The 15,163-nt window shown below is 43.1% G+C and overlaps 5 protein-coding genes across 6 annotated transcripts; 3 read left to right on the forward strand and 2 right to left on the reverse strand.

The window, feature by feature from the left end:
• Positions 1 to 105: 105 nt before the first annotated feature.
• Positions 106 to 3,272, forward strand: LOC108083997 (arrestin domain-containing protein 3). Of its 2 annotated transcripts, none has more exons than XM_017180010.2 (4): positions 106 to 646; positions 723 to 1,048; positions 1,285 to 1,936; positions 2,589 to 3,272. In XM_017180010.2, the coding sequence occupies exons 1-4, from the start codon at positions 535 to 537 to the stop codon at positions 3,002 to 3,004; spliced, it is 1,506 nt and encodes a 501-aa protein (XP_017035499.1). In that variant the 5' UTR covers positions 106 to 534; the 3' UTR covers positions 3,005 to 3,272. The 2 variants fall into 2 exon arrangements, with proteins under 2 accessions (XP_017035499.1, XP_070143156.1); XM_070287055.1 differs by having other exon boundaries at positions 604 to 650.
• A 564-nt stretch (positions 3,273 to 3,836) lies between these two features.
• LOC108084307 (arrestin domain-containing protein 4) lies at positions 3,837 to 5,832 on the forward strand. The gene is made up of 3 exons (XM_017180471.3): positions 3,837 to 4,000; positions 4,552 to 5,520; positions 5,584 to 5,832. Exons 1-3 carry the CDS (start codon positions 3,889 to 3,891, stop codon positions 5,733 to 5,735), a joined length of 1,233 nt encoding a protein of 410 aa, XP_017035960.1. The 5' UTR covers positions 3,837 to 3,888; the 3' UTR covers positions 5,736 to 5,832.
• Positions 5,833 to 5,952: 120 nt separating this feature from the next.
• On the reverse strand, positions 5,953 to 8,856 carry LOC108084306 (arrestin domain-containing protein 3). The gene is made up of 4 exons (XM_017180469.2): positions 8,610 to 8,856; positions 7,484 to 7,833; positions 6,677 to 7,235; positions 5,953 to 6,609 (listed from the first exon to the last, which is right to left on the reverse strand). The coding sequence occupies exons 1-4, from the start codon at positions 8,719 to 8,721 to the stop codon at positions 6,344 to 6,346; spliced, it is 1,287 nt and encodes a 428-aa protein (XP_017035958.1). The 5' UTR covers positions 8,722 to 8,856; the 3' UTR covers positions 5,953 to 6,343.
• Positions 8,857 to 9,884: 1,028 nt separating this feature from the next.
• LOC108084044 (arrestin domain-containing protein 17) lies at positions 9,885 to 12,527 on the reverse strand. Its single transcript, XM_017180062.3, has 3 exons — positions 12,330 to 12,527; positions 10,393 to 11,448; positions 9,885 to 10,289 (listed from the first exon to the last, which is right to left on the reverse strand). Exons 1-3 carry the CDS (start codon positions 12,442 to 12,444, stop codon positions 10,045 to 10,047), a joined length of 1,416 nt encoding a protein of 471 aa, XP_017035551.1. The 5' UTR covers positions 12,445 to 12,527; the 3' UTR covers positions 9,885 to 10,044.
• Positions 12,528 to 13,061: 534 nt separating this feature from the next.
• LOC108084099 (arrestin domain-containing protein 2) lies at positions 13,062 to 14,891 on the forward strand. The gene is made up of 5 exons (XM_017180126.3): positions 13,062 to 13,227; positions 13,351 to 13,500; positions 13,566 to 13,774; positions 13,831 to 14,425; positions 14,520 to 14,891. The coding sequence occupies exons 1-5, from the start codon at positions 13,116 to 13,118 to the stop codon at positions 14,768 to 14,770; spliced, it is 1,317 nt and encodes a 438-aa protein (XP_017035615.1). The 5' UTR covers positions 13,062 to 13,115; the 3' UTR covers positions 14,771 to 14,891.
• The last annotated feature ends 272 nt before the right edge of the window (positions 14,892 to 15,163 follow it).

The raw sequence follows: 15,163 nt of genomic DNA on the forward strand, positions 1-15,163 counted from the left end.
GTATCGATGCTTGATATATGGTAATATCCAATGTAGGCAGATATATGTAGCTATTGCCCCCTGACCTCGCCCAGCATTCGGGCCCATTCATGTATGCCCCATGTGTGAGTGTGTGTTTATGTTTTGGCCAGAGCCATAGCCATAGCCAGAGCCAGAGCCAAAACCAAACAAAGGAAACCGAAAGGACCCACGGCCAAAAGCTGCTCCATTTCCGAACGTTTCGCGCTGAAATATTAGACCAGAAGCAGACAGTAGACGGCTACACAGACGCAAGGCGCCAGCTTATTGATTCGGACGCCCCCAAATGGCCTCCTCCTCCCCGAAAAGCGAAAGCCCCATGGCGTCGGATGCTGGCTGACAAAGAACAACTCGCAACTCGCAGCTCGCAACTCGGAACTGGGAACTCAGTGCGCGTCTGGCTGTGTGGAAGTTGGGTTGCTCCGGTAGCTCCTGTGCTGCGAGGTGATGAAAGTGTCAGTGAAGAGGCATTGGTGAAAAGGCCCTTAATCCTAACCGGAAGGAAGTGCTGCAGCCATGCCCACAACTTGTGTTTTTCAGCTGGATCGCCTGAATCCTGGCTACAACAGCGGCGAGTACATCAGTGGTCGCATTTTGCTGCGCACGGACAAGGTGAAGCGCGTCAATGGTGGGTTGGCACTTCTCTCTCGAGACCCTGTCGCTTATAGGGATTATACGAATTTGTGCTTTCCGGTATTCCTTAGCCGTCTATGTGACCCTGGAGGGCGAGGCCAAGGTTCAGTGGTCGATGAGCGGCAAGAGCGAGACGGCCAATTATTCGGGCCATCAGCAATATTTACATTCCCGCACCAATGTGTTCGATAACTCCCTCTTCCGAGCTGGCGTCCACGTCTACGTGCTCACCCTGCGAATTCCCCCGGACTGTCCCAGCACCTGCAAGGGTCCGTACGGCTATATAGCGTACCACCTGTCCCTGACCATCGACAAGCCCTGGGGCTTCGACGAGGTCTTCAAGAAGCCCATTAACGTGGTGCAGACGCTGGACCTCAACTACAACCCAGAGTTTACGGTGAGTAGCCATTGTTTGTTGGAATTTTTAGGGGTGTTTTTGTAGGAAGGAACCCGGAAAGATGAGTAAGGAAGTTTACAAAAGGAATATATATTGAGCATAAGTGGCCTTTCTTTTGGATTGGAACCTGTGTTCCCGCTCTAAATCTATATTATCTTTAGATATATTTTCGGAAATAAAAATAAATGCATTTTTGTCTCTGAAGAAATACCTTCTTATCGTTTTCCCTCCATTAGCTTCCCGTTAAGGATGAAAACATCAAGTATCTCTGTCATTGGCCCTGCATTTCGGGCCCCATCAGTTCCACCCTGGCCCTGCCCGCCTCTGGATTCACTCCGTTGCAGGAGGTGCCCTTCCGCTTGGAGGTGGACAACCAGTCGCCGCACTACGACATTAATGCTGTGGAGGTGTCCATTAAACAGCACTTTGTCTTCCTGTCGCGGAATCCCGTCAAGCGGAATTTCTATACCAAGACACTGGTCAAGGAGCTGATTGCGGATCGTACCCTGCGTCTGTCCAAGCGGCAGTACGAGTCCAGCATCTGTGTGCCCATGGACACGCCACGATCCACGCTTAATCCCAACTACATTGTGTTTATTCACTACACGCTCCAGGTGAAGTTGAAGACAGGTTGCTTCCACTATGACACGGACCTCTCGGTGCCCATTATTGTGGGCACCACCTCTCTGCAGCATCTCCGCAACTCGGTGCACACCCATCAACCGGCGCGGCGAACGACCACGCCGGAGAGGCAGCGATTAATCGAGCGGGTTACTCCGCGACCGCCAACGGTGGAGGAGGAAACAGCTGCAGAGGCGGCTGCCACGACAACCGATGAACCGCACCAGGCCCTCGATGATGATGAGCCGCCGAGCTACGATAGTTGCCGTAAGTTTTCAGTTTTTCATCATAAATAATATTTTTATTTTAATATGTTAATATTACTTTAGAAATCCTGTGTCTGGGTATAAAAATTAAAAATATTTTTTAAATGCCAGGTGTTTATTTTATAATTGCCCCACAACTGGTGCAAGAGTACATGTTTTATGCTTCATTCTTAAGAAACTTCAGTAATTTTATCCATTCACTCTGATAATTTGTTGTTCATAAACAGTTGTTTAAACTTAATTAAGCAGATGATAATAGCCTAATAACCTTGCGCAGAAATATCAGGGAAAAATCTTGTAAACAAGTTTAAAAACAATGCATACTTGTGCAATCAGAAAGCACCTGTTGACATTGACGTTGAAACATACAATTGTGGAAATAAATAATGGGTAATAAATCCCTGATTGTAAAATGTACTTTTATGATTAATAATAAATAGTAAAAATACAGGAAAGTTTATTAATATTATTACCTTTATTTTCTTTTAGTATACATTATATTTCATTATATTGAGTGGTACAAATATTACAATTATTACAATTATTTCTACAAACCTAGAAAATCAGAATTATTTACTTAATGTTTTTAGTATAGCTAAACAAATTTATTTTTTAATAATAATTTATAAATATAAATATTACTCCCCTTGCAGTTCCACCCTCCTTCAGTTTTGCCACATTGGCTGGCAGTCAGCAGACCCTGGGCAGTAACCACGCGGTGGTCCTGCAGCGCATTCACTTACCAAAGTTTCCGGGCTTCAGCACCCTCATTGGGACAGCTCCGGCTCACGGAATGGAGGACTCTGGCCTGGATATGCATATGTATAGATCGTACGGTTCCCTGGACACTGACCACACGGGCCGGAGTCTGGATACCTTTGGATCGCTCTGCGGCCCCCTCTCCGAGCACGTTGAGGAGCAGGAACATGAGGTTGAGGCTGAGACAGAGGCTGAGGCTGAGGAAGAGGCAGAGACGCTGGATGTGACTGCCCAAGTGCATCAGGTGGCAGCCGCAAGGGCTCAAGTGGCAGAGGCCGAGGAGGACCTGCTGGACGAACATCTGTTCTAGTGGAGAAGTAGTGTCTTATTTACGTATTAACAAACCCAAGTAACAAGTAACTTAAGTGTTCAAGACTAAGGCTTATACGAGATTTTTAGGCTGGATCCCGAGTCCGTCGTTTAGTTTTAGAGAGCTTTCATTGCGAAGATTTGTACACTCGCCGCGTACCATCCAAAATTGATCGAATCGAACTTATTGAGTGCCAAAATCTATATATATACCATATATATTTACTGCTTTTCTACATCCATCAAACATTTACGGTTTAAATATTCGACTTGATACATTTACCAATTGTCCTAAGTACCGACTAAAACGTTCCGAAGTGGACAATAAATAAAGTATAAATTCAAAATCAATTTGTTGATTGTTTTTTATAGTGATGGGAAAGTCAGCAAAGACAATTAATTATGTCAGGAAATATAATAAGATAAATAATTTGCTTATAAAAATTTTACTAAAGAAAGTTGGGGTATTCATTTAATAAATACCCACGAAATAAACTCCCTTGAGGCATGGCAAAGTTCAACCACCTAGAAATTTCCTCATCACTGGCACAAGGTGGCCTTGGATCCGTCATCCTCGCCAACTTTCCGCCCATATGTAGGCTACACCTGACACCCGATGTAATGCATTTTAATTAAATTACAAATTGTTAGCTCTACGATAAGAGTCGTCGTCGTAGTAGTCGTCGTCGCACGCCGCCGCTCTCTCCTGGCCAGATTAGATAGCCGCTTTGCCGATAATAGCCATGGCTGTGGTAGCATTCACACCTAGCATTAGGCCGATAAGGCCGCGTCGAGTTCCACTCTTAATGGGCTAGCATATTGTCAACAACCGCCAGACATCGGTTAGCAGTCGAGCCGTCAACAGGGAGCAACAGAGCGTTAAGGATGAGCCACCGTTGCGACATCCAGTTGGACAATCCCCGGGGGGCCTATCGGGCCGGTGAAACAGTCAATGGTCACGTCTATCTGACCCTTTCGGAGCGTGCTTTAATCAAAGGTAAGCGAGTGCAGTGACTCATGGGGCTACCCCGTGTAATAAAACCTCTTGAGGGCGGTGACTCACCGATCAAGATCAATTTATGATTACCTTACTGCCCGGCTGATAGTGATTGTCGAGTTGAAATCAAATTGTTAAGGCGCGGCATGGACTCTAACTTAATTTATTTATAAGTCAACCGGTTGATAAGATAATTAATCTAAACAAGAAATAGTATTTGCTAAATTAATATTGTAGTTAGTAGGTATTCAAGTACAATTTATGCAGTTTTCTTATAATTAACCTTTTTAATTTAAAAATCATTCACTTAACTATACTACTTTCATTGACCAAGACTTGTACCTTTATATTACCTATTACCTATTAAATTACACAATGAAATGTTCTATTTAAGCCTTAAAATAATGTTCATAATTAGATTACACGTTGCTAGCTATTCTTGTGAAATACCTCCTAAATAAATCACCATGATTTGATACAAATTATCAGTAATCGATTATAGGACGCTACAAATACTGGGACTAATCCAATGAATCTCTGTATAATTACAGCAATCTGCCTGGAAGCTAATGGCTATGCCTGCACTGCCTGGCAGTTGCCTCAAAAGACCAAGAAACCCAAGGGTACGCAACCCATAGTGCAGGGTCAGCCTTTGGACCTAGATAGTCGAGTGGATTATTTTGCCAAAATCGATTATTTTGTGGGCTCCGAGGCTGCTCAGCCGCAGATAATGGAGGCGGGCACCTACAACTATGGATTCCATGTGAAGCTGCCCCAGAATTGTCCCGGGAATTTCGAGGGTGCCCACGGACATGTCCGGTACACACTTCAAGTGCTTATTCACGGCAGTGCTGATCGTCCTTTGCAAGTGCTTCATGTCCGGCAGTTGCTGATCTTTCCCCAAAATAGTCTCACCCAGGAGAACAGGAGTAGTGAAGTGGAGATTCATGAGCAGACGCCACGCCTAAAGTTCTGGATGAAACCGCTACATTTACAGCTTCAGATTCCCAGGCAGGGTTACTCGCCGGGAGCGGGAATTTCGGTACATGTGAAGCTTCACAATCCGGAAAGGCTGCCACTTCGAGAGGTCACCTATTCCCTGGTGCAGATCTCCACCTACGTGGCTCAATTGAAGAACAAGCCCAAGCGAACGGATACCAAAGTGGATAGACAAACAATACTGAGCAGAAGCCACGAGCTCGTCAGTCTGCCCAAGACGGAACTGGAGAATTTTCAGCATCTTCATATGCTCCAAGTGCCTCAAACTGCAGCCACTCTGAGTGTGACACAGTGCTCGTGCCTGCAGTTAAACTACGAGGTGGAGGTGCTGGTGAGGACCCAGCAGGAAAAGCGATTGATTTCTGCCAGAATCCCTGTCATTATTGGAAATGTAACACCGCCATGCCCTGGCAGACTCCTCATGCAAGAACCGCTGGATGCCTCGGCTCCGGAACCAACTCCGCCTGTAGAAACAGCCCAAAAGTTGGCTCCGAATTTCAGTGGTTCTATGGCCTCATTGTGTAGGTTTTTTAAATTTGTTTAATTATTTTAAACATTATTTAATAAATATTAAATCTCTTTAGCTTCGAACTTCCGCGAAGCCGAATTTATGACGGCCACCAACCTGAACAAGACCAACAAGCATTATTTGTCTGGAGAGCAGTTGGACTTTAGGCCACGTTATGTCTACTATGAAATGGATCAAGCCCAATCCGAGGAAGTCAAGTCGCATTAACTGCAGTATTTTTTTGTATCGCACAATCATATAAATTATTTTATTTTTTAGAAATTTTATGCAAAGCTACATTAATTAAATATTTATTTCATCACCACATGGAGGTCTTTGAACTTGTATTTTATATGGGTAAGGATAATTTAAAGGTTCTTAAATTTAACATTTAAAAAATGAAAGAGATTATAATGTCAGGAATTAATTGAAAATAATCATAAAATGTATGAAACGCTTTTTTTTAATATTAAAAACCATCAAAATTTACCATAAGTATAGGCTTCACAAGGATCTAAGCTAAATAACTAATTCAATATCTTTTTAAACTGTAAATTTAAGTATACAAAACTCAGTTTTCCTCCAACATTTTTAAAAAAATATTAATCTTGATGAAAACACAGTATTTTAAATATAATTTTGACACAAGGCAGTACTTAAATATTTTATTATTTACTTAAGCGGTTGGTTAAAAGCTTAGATTCATAAATAGCACTTCGGAAAAATTAAGTTTGGTAGCGAATTCTTCGCCGTTTCAAGGCACACAAAAAAAAACATTTCACAATTACAATTTGCTGTGCTGGTCCTGAGATTCCATTCGAGGTAGTTGCCGTTGCCTATGGGTTGGCGTTCCAGCCATATGATGTGGTAGGATTCTCGCCGTTCGATGGTGCCGTTGCGGCATGTGGTAAAGACAGAACCGGAGCCGTTGGTAGGAGTGCAGACTCCGCATCCTCTGAAGGAGGCGGCGGGGCCGAGGGCATGGCAAAGTTGGTGTACATTGGATAACGTGGGACAAAGTCATCCGTGCGATTGTGTTCGTCCACATCGATATCGATGAACCTGTCGTCTGAGCTGGTGGCCTCCTCAAAGGTCGGTGGTTCTAGAAAAAAGAATAAAAAGAATCGTTTGGAATATTTGTACTTTATTATTATTTAATAAGAACTCACTGCAATTGTCATAGCTGGGCGGCAGATCCCCGGCAGCTCCAGCCGGAGTGTCCGGTGTTTGGGGTATCCACTCGGCCGCATGCTCTGGATTCTCGGCACTCTGGGCCAAGGGAATCGTTCCAATGACCATTGGCACATCAAAGTCCGTATCGACGTGACATGAACCCATGCAGATTGTCAGAATGATCCGGTAGCCAACCGTTATGATTCCGCCTTCGTTACGGGAAGAAGGTGGCACCGGCGGTATAGCCAGCGTTCCGTTAATGATTTTTTTCGAGAGTCGCAGCACCTGCTCCCCCTGACAACTTTGATTCAAGGTAACCTCCTTCTCGCGCTCCTTGTAATGAGGTGTCTGGGCGCGGAACTTGTAGGTCTGCTTAAGGCTCACATCAATGCCCTCTAAGTCGTAGCCAGAGGATTGATTATCGATTTCCAGGCTGAAATGGATCTTTTGGCCGGGAGCGTAACCACCGAAGGGTATGGTTAGCGTCGAGAGTACCGGTCCCGAGCTGCAGGGCCAGCAGCAAAAGTGTTTAATATCCTCACGGACCAGGGGCATCTGTGGAGTAAGATATTTAATAAAGGTTATTAATAAATAATGTTTAGAAGGGGCGTATATTCTGTTTAATATCAGGAAACATGCAACTTGTATTTGTTTTTTTATAGCACATTCAAAAACAGTTTTTAAATAGGAACTGCATTCGTCACGCGAGGCTATTTTGTGATATATAGTATATAGCTTTATCTATCTTTTTGATCTATTTCAGTTCTATTTAAATCGAAATTGTGGCCTTGGCTTGGACTCACCAGCAACTGTGGGCTCATGTTGAGATTATAGGTCTGCAGCACCGTCAGCGGTTGCTTGAAGACGTTGTTGAACCTCCACTGACGATCGACGACCACGGAGACTTCATAGCAGATTTTTCCGTATTTTTGAACCAGCGAGGAGGGGCATTCCAGCGGTAGAGGAATGCAAAAGTTATAGGTGTGGGTGCCGGGGGGCAGTGTTCCCGATCCAAAGACAGTGGTCCGGGTATTTAGATAGGTTTGCTTGCCCCGGTAGTACTCGGTGTAGTGGTGTGTCTTCCCGTTTTGGGTCCTTGTCTTGCGCTCATCCCACCGTACTTTTGCCTCGCCCTCGAAGAGTATGTAAACCTCTGGTAGGAAGATAAAAAATGGAAATGAATGAGTCAATGTTGAGCTATGGGATGATCAGGGATAAGGCTGGGAATGTCATAGACTTAAGGGGGTATTTAGGAGTATTGGACTGCTCTGGGTTAATCGATCCACTAACTGTTTAGCCAGAGTATTTTTAGCTCAGCAAGTAAGAATTATGTTTGTTATTATGAATGGCTTTAAATGCATATATACATATGTGCATATATGAATATACCCTATCGCTTTCAGCTTTGATTGGCACACAGTGGGATAAAGTCAGAGCATATACAAATAAAACTCAACAGAACTCGATTAAATCCACAAGAAACGCAAAGTCCACTGTATCAAATACTTGTTGCTCTCTTATCGTCGGCACTTTTAAGTATACACACAAATGTTTTTTTTAAATAGAGCTTTTTGGTTCTTTGTTTTTGTTTGGTTCAGCCAAAATAATTGGGAAAAAAGACAAATTCGCATCAGACATGATGTTTGCTGTGGTATTAGGGGTCGAGCTGAGCTCATCAGAGAATGGCAACAATTAAAAAATATATATTTCTTTTTTAATAAGCCATCAAACAAACACTTAAGAACACATAATATATAGAACCCTAGTGTTTGTGGGTTTTCCATAAACTGGTTTGGTTTACAGCATTCTTTAGAACCGGTTTAGTACTATCAAGTGGTCCATATTAATCACGAAAGTGATAAGAGGTGATAATAAGAATCACATTAGTTGTAGCTATACTTTCTCAACAGGTATTTCGTCTTAGCTTACCGTTTACGTTCTTTTCGGATGTTGTAGTGAGTATAGCACGTCCATTGATCGTTTCTCCGCTATAGTAAATCGGTTCGGGACGATCCAGCTCAAATAAGCAAGTTGACGGCATTTTACCGCCCTTTTTAATCAACTAAAATCTCTACAAACTATAAGGTGTGCTGGCGACTTCCAAATTCACAATTTAAAATTCTTAAATACTATTTGGTGCTGGCACGCAAACCAAAAATTTATTCAGCACCAGACAAGCGTCGCACTCGAAATGAGAACTAAGGCCGAGAATCGCCGGCTGGGAGAGTCGGATAATGTGTGACATCATCACTTCCAGAGAACGAAAGCTCCATTTTCTACGGAGAGAGAAAGAAAGCTTTGGGACCTGCGCTCATTTAAAACTATTTTTTTTAGAATATTGCATTTTGTTGTTTGTTGTTACACCGATATTCGCTGTTTTTGTTACGAATTTGGAGCCCAAGACAATCAGACCATTGTAAACAAAAAGCAGGTGTATATTTATATTGAAAGCTCAACGAGCTCATGGCGATGATTTTCTTATTTCAGCTGTAGCCAGGGTAGTCGCAGTCTACAAAGAGTAGATAATTTAACAATAAATAAAATAAAATATATTGTTTGTTTTAAGTTTTTTTTGCTTTAATTACCAAACATTACTAAATAATTTAGCTCCCTTTTCCTCATCCACTCTGTTCAAATTTGGCGGACAGATAAATTTGGTTGCCTAGAACGACTAATGAACTTCCTGTTAAATCTTTTTCGGCTCGGAAAAATTAAAGTTTATTTTTAGATAGGCATAAAAAAGTATAAAAGGCAAATCGTAAGCTTTGAGAAAATTGTGTTGTATGATATTGCGATTTAAATAAGAATTCAGTGTTTAACAGCATTCTGTTTAAGTATATCGTTCAGATAAATTACAGGAGGTCAGACAACCGATATTCTTTAACGACAAGATTATGTATATAAGTATGTTCTAGTACAGAAACAGCAATTTAAAATTATATTCCCATAACCTATGATAAAGAAATACTTTTACTTTGTTTTGTACTTTATTAAGAAATTTAAAGTTCCTTTTTCGCTAGAACACCAGTAACTTATTTATTATTATTATGTCATACCTACTATTTTAAGCGCCACTGATATGCCGATTTCATTTTTTCAAAATGTAATCAACTGAAAATTACTGATATAAAAAAATGTCGTATAAAATCTCTTGACTGTCTAGGGTATTATAGCCATTTATCGCTCGTATCACCCAGAAGACACTTTTATATTCTTGTTTGTTTATTTACCATTGCGTAGGTATATGAATACGTGTGTGGATACATTAACATTCTGGTTAGTACACAGGCGAACCGAAGAAGAAATAAATACTGCCGAGATAAGATATAGTAGTCGTGATTTGCCCTGAGCACCCAAAGCTCTCTCAAATCTGTACGGGTGACTCTACGGGCTGCTTTTCCGGCAGCTGCTTCTGCTGGCCAGGATTGGCGGGTCGTCTGCGGCGACGACGACGCTTCTTTTGGGGCGGATTTGGCGGTGGACTCTGGAAGGTGTCCACATCGAAGACGGGGTAGCGGGGCGTGAACTGGGAGGCCTCGCTGACGGTGTTTGCATCCGTGTCCGCAATGTCGGTGGTCATAAACATGGCCTGTTCGTAGGTGGGAGGAGCTGTTGAATAAAATAATAAAATGAAATGTTTATAAAACAATATTGTAAAAAGGCACTTTACAGTCTAAATATATATAATCTTGTCTTTTAAACAAAAACTCACGCAAATCTGGCACGAATTCGTCGGTTGCCTCCAGCTCGTCATCCCCATCCTCTGGGAGCTCAAAGTCCTCAAGATCCTCGGTCATCTCGTAGCCGGAGTTGCTTACTCCGCTGCTGGACATCTGAGCCAGTTCCATGGCCCTCGTTGATGTGCAGGGCAGATCGGCAGGCAGCGGACTTCCAGCTGCGTAAGCCGTGTTGGGTGTGGGCAAAAAATCTGGTCCTGAGACAGCCGTAGCCAGAGGAACATTGCCAATGGTCACGGGAATGATGACCCGGGGATTGGCCATTAACCAATTCATCACGGCCACCACTCGGACCTCGTATGACACCCGCACCACCTTGCTCAGGTGCTCACAAGTGGGCGCCGTGGCTGGAATCCTTAGTGTTTCTGTGTAGGTTCTCTGGCCATGATGGGGCACCGGGCCGCACTCTCGCTTCACCAGCATGATCTTCTCGGAGGTGGTGCGCAGCGAGGGCTGGTCGGCGGTGTAGGTGGCCCGCAGGTGCAGCATAATCAGCAACTTGCGGCAGTCGGAGCTGGAATCGTTGCGCACCTGGGCGTGAACTAGCATGAACTGACCCGGGACATAGCCCTGCTGCTGCAGCGTCACCTTCAGCTGCACGGGTTTCGTGTGCATCAGGCAAAAGTACTCGACGGCCTCGTTGCTCGCCGGCTCCCTGAGCATCTTGCTCTCCTGGTTCAGGTCCAGCAGTTTGAGGACTGTGAAGCCCACGTTATGGGTGCGATTGGAGGCTCCCGGCTTGAGGAATGTCACCTTGGCCAGGTAACGGATATGGCCGTAGGCACCCTCAAAAGAAGAGGGGCAGTGACTGGGAATGGGGCAGGCGAACGTGTAGGTGTACGTGCCCGCGTCCATGTTGAAGTTGCTGCCCTGTTCGGAGCCCATGAGGTATGTGGTGGAGGCTATATAGTCCTCCCGTCCGCTGTACTGGTGCTTGGATCGTTTCTTGGGATTTTGGATGGCCACCGCCCGGCCATGTCGGCGGACTCGCCACTGTGCCTGGGCATAGCCGCTGATTTGTAGTTTGATACCTGAGTTAAGAAATATATTTAATATATATAATATATATACTATATATAATATGTATACGTAAGTTTAATCTTAAACGGAATTAAATATTTACATCTTTAATTACCGCTTCGTAATCCTCTTAACATTTAGTTACTCATCACAGGAGATAATAAAAAGATAACCAGATGATAGAAACTAGACTGGAAAGTATTGTAATACTTAGTTTTTATTTAAATTTATATTTAAATATTATATTTTGACCTATCTCGACCTCGCACTCAGGTTCACCCTAAAAGGCTAGTCGAGCCACGAACTGTGGTTTTGAACTCAGACGAAACAAAATCAAACTTTGTTATTTTTATTTCCCTACCTTATTTTTAGAACTCTTACGGATTTGTCTTTTAACATATTCCTTCAAGTAGTGTATATCTAGTCAAGCACACTCTATTGTAGCTTTTTTACTTGTTTAAATTAAAGTGAGGAGTAACCTTTATGTTTAGTTAAGGACAAGCCGGCTAATTGTCATACAATTCTTAAAGTTAAAATCTACCAGTCTCTTCCTCTCTCAAACTCGTTCTATTTTCTTAATCTTATCCTCTCTGTGATAGCGCCTGGCCCAGACACAAAACCGTGACTAACTCTTATTGGCATTTCCTCAAACCAAAATAAAATCGCTTCGGTAGGTAGATCCCATGGCGAAAAAAATGATTGTTAAGCTGCGGGCATCATCAATTATCGCACATTTGGAGTGTCCGCTTGGTTATCACTAAATTACCCATTTGAATGGTTTGTTGAAACTTTGCTTTTGGCATAACCTGACATTATCCAAAACGATGCGATAAGATACGGCCGTGCAGATAAGTTAATTAAATATTCCGGAGTCCTGGCCGGGCTTACGTACCGCGCAGTTTCTTGGTCTTGTTCAGATTGACGATCACCTTGCCGGTTATCACCTGGCCGGTAAAGTAGGTGCCGTGCTCGTTCTGGTCGAACGTTATCATGCAGTTCTTTGACATGGTATCGGAATGGGGGCTATCCTCCACCAGAAGTAATATTAATTATGCGATCGGTCCGCACGCGCTCGCTGCTGAACGGGAACTGAGGCTATTGCCATTACCAACTGGGCCTAGAGGGCTCTCCGTTCTTGCTCAATATTTGCTGTTGGCCGAGTTTTATCTTATCGCCGTCGCTAACTCTCTACAAAACCCACTGCAATGTTTTCCTTTTGCTGAGCGGGTGCAAAAATCACGGATGGTTGGCAACGCGAACGGTTGAGTGAAAATAAGGCCATAAATAAATAACTCCTCAACTTCCAGCAGAATTCGGTAGCCAAATGTCGAAGTACACCCATGATAGTTACATTATCTTTTTTTCACAGCTATCTGAGCCTTGAGAGTCTTGGCCCCTCATCGATTAATATTTTACCACTCAATTTCATATCATTCCTATCGCTGTCACTTACATATGTAAATATTTTGCTAGCACTGCCACAAATTTGTGTTTAAATACATAAATACCTATCGCCTATGATAAGATAAAATAAAAATGTTGGCCAAAAAAAAAATATATATATAAAATAAAATAAAACCAGAACCCGTGGGGGACTTCAGTTCGCTGGTAGACACAGCGCAGACAGGGCAAAAGTTCACTAGCTCTCCGGGATTATCACTAGAAATCTATACAAAAGATGGTAGTCTGTGAGATTGAGTTCAGCAATAATCCCCGGGGGATTTTTTACGCGGGGCAACTGATTTCTGGACAGGTGGTAATCAAAACTGAGAAGGTGAAACCAGTTAAGGGTAAGAGTCTGATTCATTGTCTTCGTCCGTGTTATCTCTTTTCAATGGGGAACTTTGTTTGCGTGAGGTCTTAATTGGATTTAAAGTGCAATTTCTAAAAATAACATTTATTTTTACATGCAGCGGTGGTTCTTCAGATCAAAGGATTCGCCGAAACCCACTGGAGGGATCCCGAATTCGACTCGGAGGATCAGTCGAACGGTGAGTCATTCAAGGGGCATGTGGACTACATGGCCACTAAGGCCTATCTGCACGGTTCGAGCTCTAGCATAGGTGTGTGTTTCAAGATGATAAATTTCAATAAATCAAGAGATAAAGAAATCAAAGCTCCATTTCAGAGGTGATTATTGAGCCGGGCACCAGCACGTATAGATTCGCCTGTCAGTTGCCCATCACATGTCCCTCATCGTTTGAGGGAACCCATGGACGTGTTCGTTACTTGGTCAATGTGAGGTTTCTGCGGCCTTGGAAATTCGATCAGAATTTTGGTCGATGCTTTACTGTACTCAAGGTGATGGACTTGAATACCGAGAGTCTGATGTTGAGGGTAAGTTAAGGGAGTAAGGTTTATTTTTAGTAATTAAATACGTTTAACTATTCCAGGTACCCACCCAGGTGGAATCTCAGCGAACCTACTGCTGCTTTCCGTGTCGTTCAGATCCGCTCAGCATTCGGCTCTCCCTACCACAGGGTGGCTTTGTGCCCGGCCAGACTGTGCCGGTGGGCGTAATGGTTTCTAATGGCAGTGGCGTTGCCGTTGAGGATATAACAGTGACATTGGCCATGGTGGTGATTTACTACAGTCAACCACCGACGGCGGACACCAATAAGGATCGTTTTGTGATGGTCCAAAAAACAGGCGAGGGAGCCCCTGCAAAGTCTCGAAAGCAATTCACCTTTGACATTCGAGTGCCGCCAACGCCGCCCACTTGCTTTAACTTGTGCAGCATTATCCAGATTGGTTACCAAGTCGAAGCGGAAGCCAGGGTCAAGGGATGTCATGCCAATCAATCGGTTCACATGCCAGTGACCATTGGCAGTGTTCCACTCACCAAGCAGCTGCAAAAGGAGGCCAGAATTTGGGGAGAAGATATGGCGCCGCAACAATTGAATGCCAAGGCATTGGTTTTAATAGAAAATGAAGAGGTCATGGAACCAGTTGGTCCCCTGAATCCCTGGGCTGCAGATACCTCAATTGGTGAGTATACCTTTAAGATTTATCTAGGAATTTTTAAAAATAGTTTCTGCATATATTTAAATATGTGAGTTTAAATATTTATTTTATTTTTCAGCCCCTCCCCACTATGCCGAGGCCAAACACATCTCTCCAGAAACCCAGAAATCCTCCAAAGCTAAAAATAAATCCATAAAAAAGTCCATCAGAGAGTCAAAGGACAAACAAGGACAGGAAATTAACTTTACCCCTTTATATGCTGTCTTTGATCTAGAAAATCAAACGGACGAATGGATTCTGAGGTCCAATGAAGTAAAGACTGAAGGCGGCTATGTAAACGAGGATGTGGATAGAAGCACTTGGCTTTAAAAAGAGTTGACTTGGGTAATACCAACATTGTAAATTATTATATAATTATTTAGCTAATCAAATAAATTAAACCTTGTACTATCATAGCTGGCAGTGTACTGGGAACACTTTTTGAGAAGGATTACAGTGAGCAATATTTGTTTGGGTTGGGCCTCTATCTTATCGATAATATTACCCAGAAACAAGTGCAAATGACTGATACGGCGCCGCAGGAGGATTTATTTGAGTTGAGTGTAATATTTGAGTGAGTCCCATCACAGCTGGGGTTTTTTTTTGTGGCAAACTTTTATCTTTGTTATCAGTAGTAAAACTGATCATACTGCTAATCAATGTAAAATATATTTCATTGGCCAAGAACTATGATTGTACCGATAAGATAAGTCCACCGAAATG

Source organism: Drosophila kikkawai, chromosome 3R (assembly GCF_030179895.1).
Source record: "Drosophila kikkawai strain 14028-0561.14 chromosome 3R, DkikHiC1v2, whole genome shotgun sequence".
Classification (NCBI taxonomy): domain Eukaryota; kingdom Metazoa; phylum Arthropoda; class Insecta; order Diptera; family Drosophilidae; genus Drosophila; species Drosophila kikkawai.

What these genes read in the sequence shown, in the direction of transcription:
- LOC108083997 (XM_017180010.2), top strand. Translation starts at nt 535, where the DNA reads ATGCCCACAACTTGTGTTTTTCAGCTGGATCGCCTGAATCCTGGCTAC. An exon ending in CAAGGTGAAGCGCGTCAATG is followed by an intron (nt 647 to 722) that starts GTGGGTTGGCAC and finishes GGTATTCCTTAG; the next exon opens with CCGTCTATGTGACCCTGGAG. An exon ending in ACTACAACCCAGAGTTTACG is followed by an intron (nt 1,049 to 1,284) that starts GTGAGTAGCCAT and finishes TCCCTCCATTAG; the next exon opens with CTTCCCGTTAAGGATGAAAA.
- LOC108084307 (XM_017180471.3), top strand. Translation starts at nt 3,889, where the DNA reads ATGAGCCACCGTTGCGACATCCAGTTGGACAATCCCCGGGGGGCCTAT. An exon ending in GGAGCGTGCTTTAATCAAAG is followed by an intron (nt 4,001 to 4,551) that starts GTAAGCGAGTGC and finishes GTATAATTACAG; the next exon opens with CAATCTGCCTGGAAGCTAAT. An exon ending in TGGTTCTATGGCCTCATTGT is followed by an intron (nt 5,521 to 5,583) that starts GTAGGTTTTTTA and finishes AAATCTCTTTAG; the next exon opens with CTTCGAACTTCCGCGAAGCC.
- LOC108084306 (XM_017180469.2), bottom strand. Translation starts at nt 8,721, where the DNA reads ATGCCGTCAACTTGCTTATTTGAGCTGGATCGTCCCGAACCGATTTAC. An exon ending in ATCCGAAAAGAACGTAAACG is followed by an intron (nt 7,834 to 8,609) that starts GTAAGCTAAGAC and finishes TCTTCCTACCAG; the next exon opens with AGGTTTACATACTCTTCGAG. An exon ending in GCCCAGCTATGACAATTGCA is followed by an intron (nt 6,610 to 6,676) that starts GTGAGTTCTTAT and finishes TCTTTTTTCTAG; the next exon opens with AACCACCGACCTTTGAGGAG.
- LOC108084044 (XM_017180062.3), bottom strand. Translation starts at nt 12,444, where the DNA reads ATGTCAAAGAACTGCATGATAACGTTCGACCAGAACGAGCACGGCACC. An exon ending in CAAGACCAAGAAACTGCGCG is followed by an intron (nt 11,449 to 12,329) that starts GTACGTAAGCCC and finishes TTCTTAACTCAG; the next exon opens with GTATCAAACTACAAATCAGC. An exon ending in CGAATTCGTGCCAGATTTGC is followed by an intron (nt 10,290 to 10,392) that starts GTGAGTTTTTGT and finishes TTTATTCAACAG; the next exon opens with CTCCTCCCACCTACGAACAG.
- LOC108084099 (XM_017180126.3), top strand. Translation starts at nt 13,116, where the DNA reads ATGGTAGTCTGTGAGATTGAGTTCAGCAATAATCCCCGGGGGATTTTT. An exon ending in CGGTTCGAGCTCTAGCATAG is followed by an intron (nt 13,501 to 13,565) that starts GTGTGTGTTTCA and finishes GCTCCATTTCAG; the next exon opens with AGGTGATTATTGAGCCGGGC. An exon ending in CCGAGAGTCTGATGTTGAGG is followed by an intron (nt 13,775 to 13,830) that starts GTAAGTTAAGGG and finishes TAACTATTCCAG; the next exon opens with GTACCCACCCAGGTGGAATC.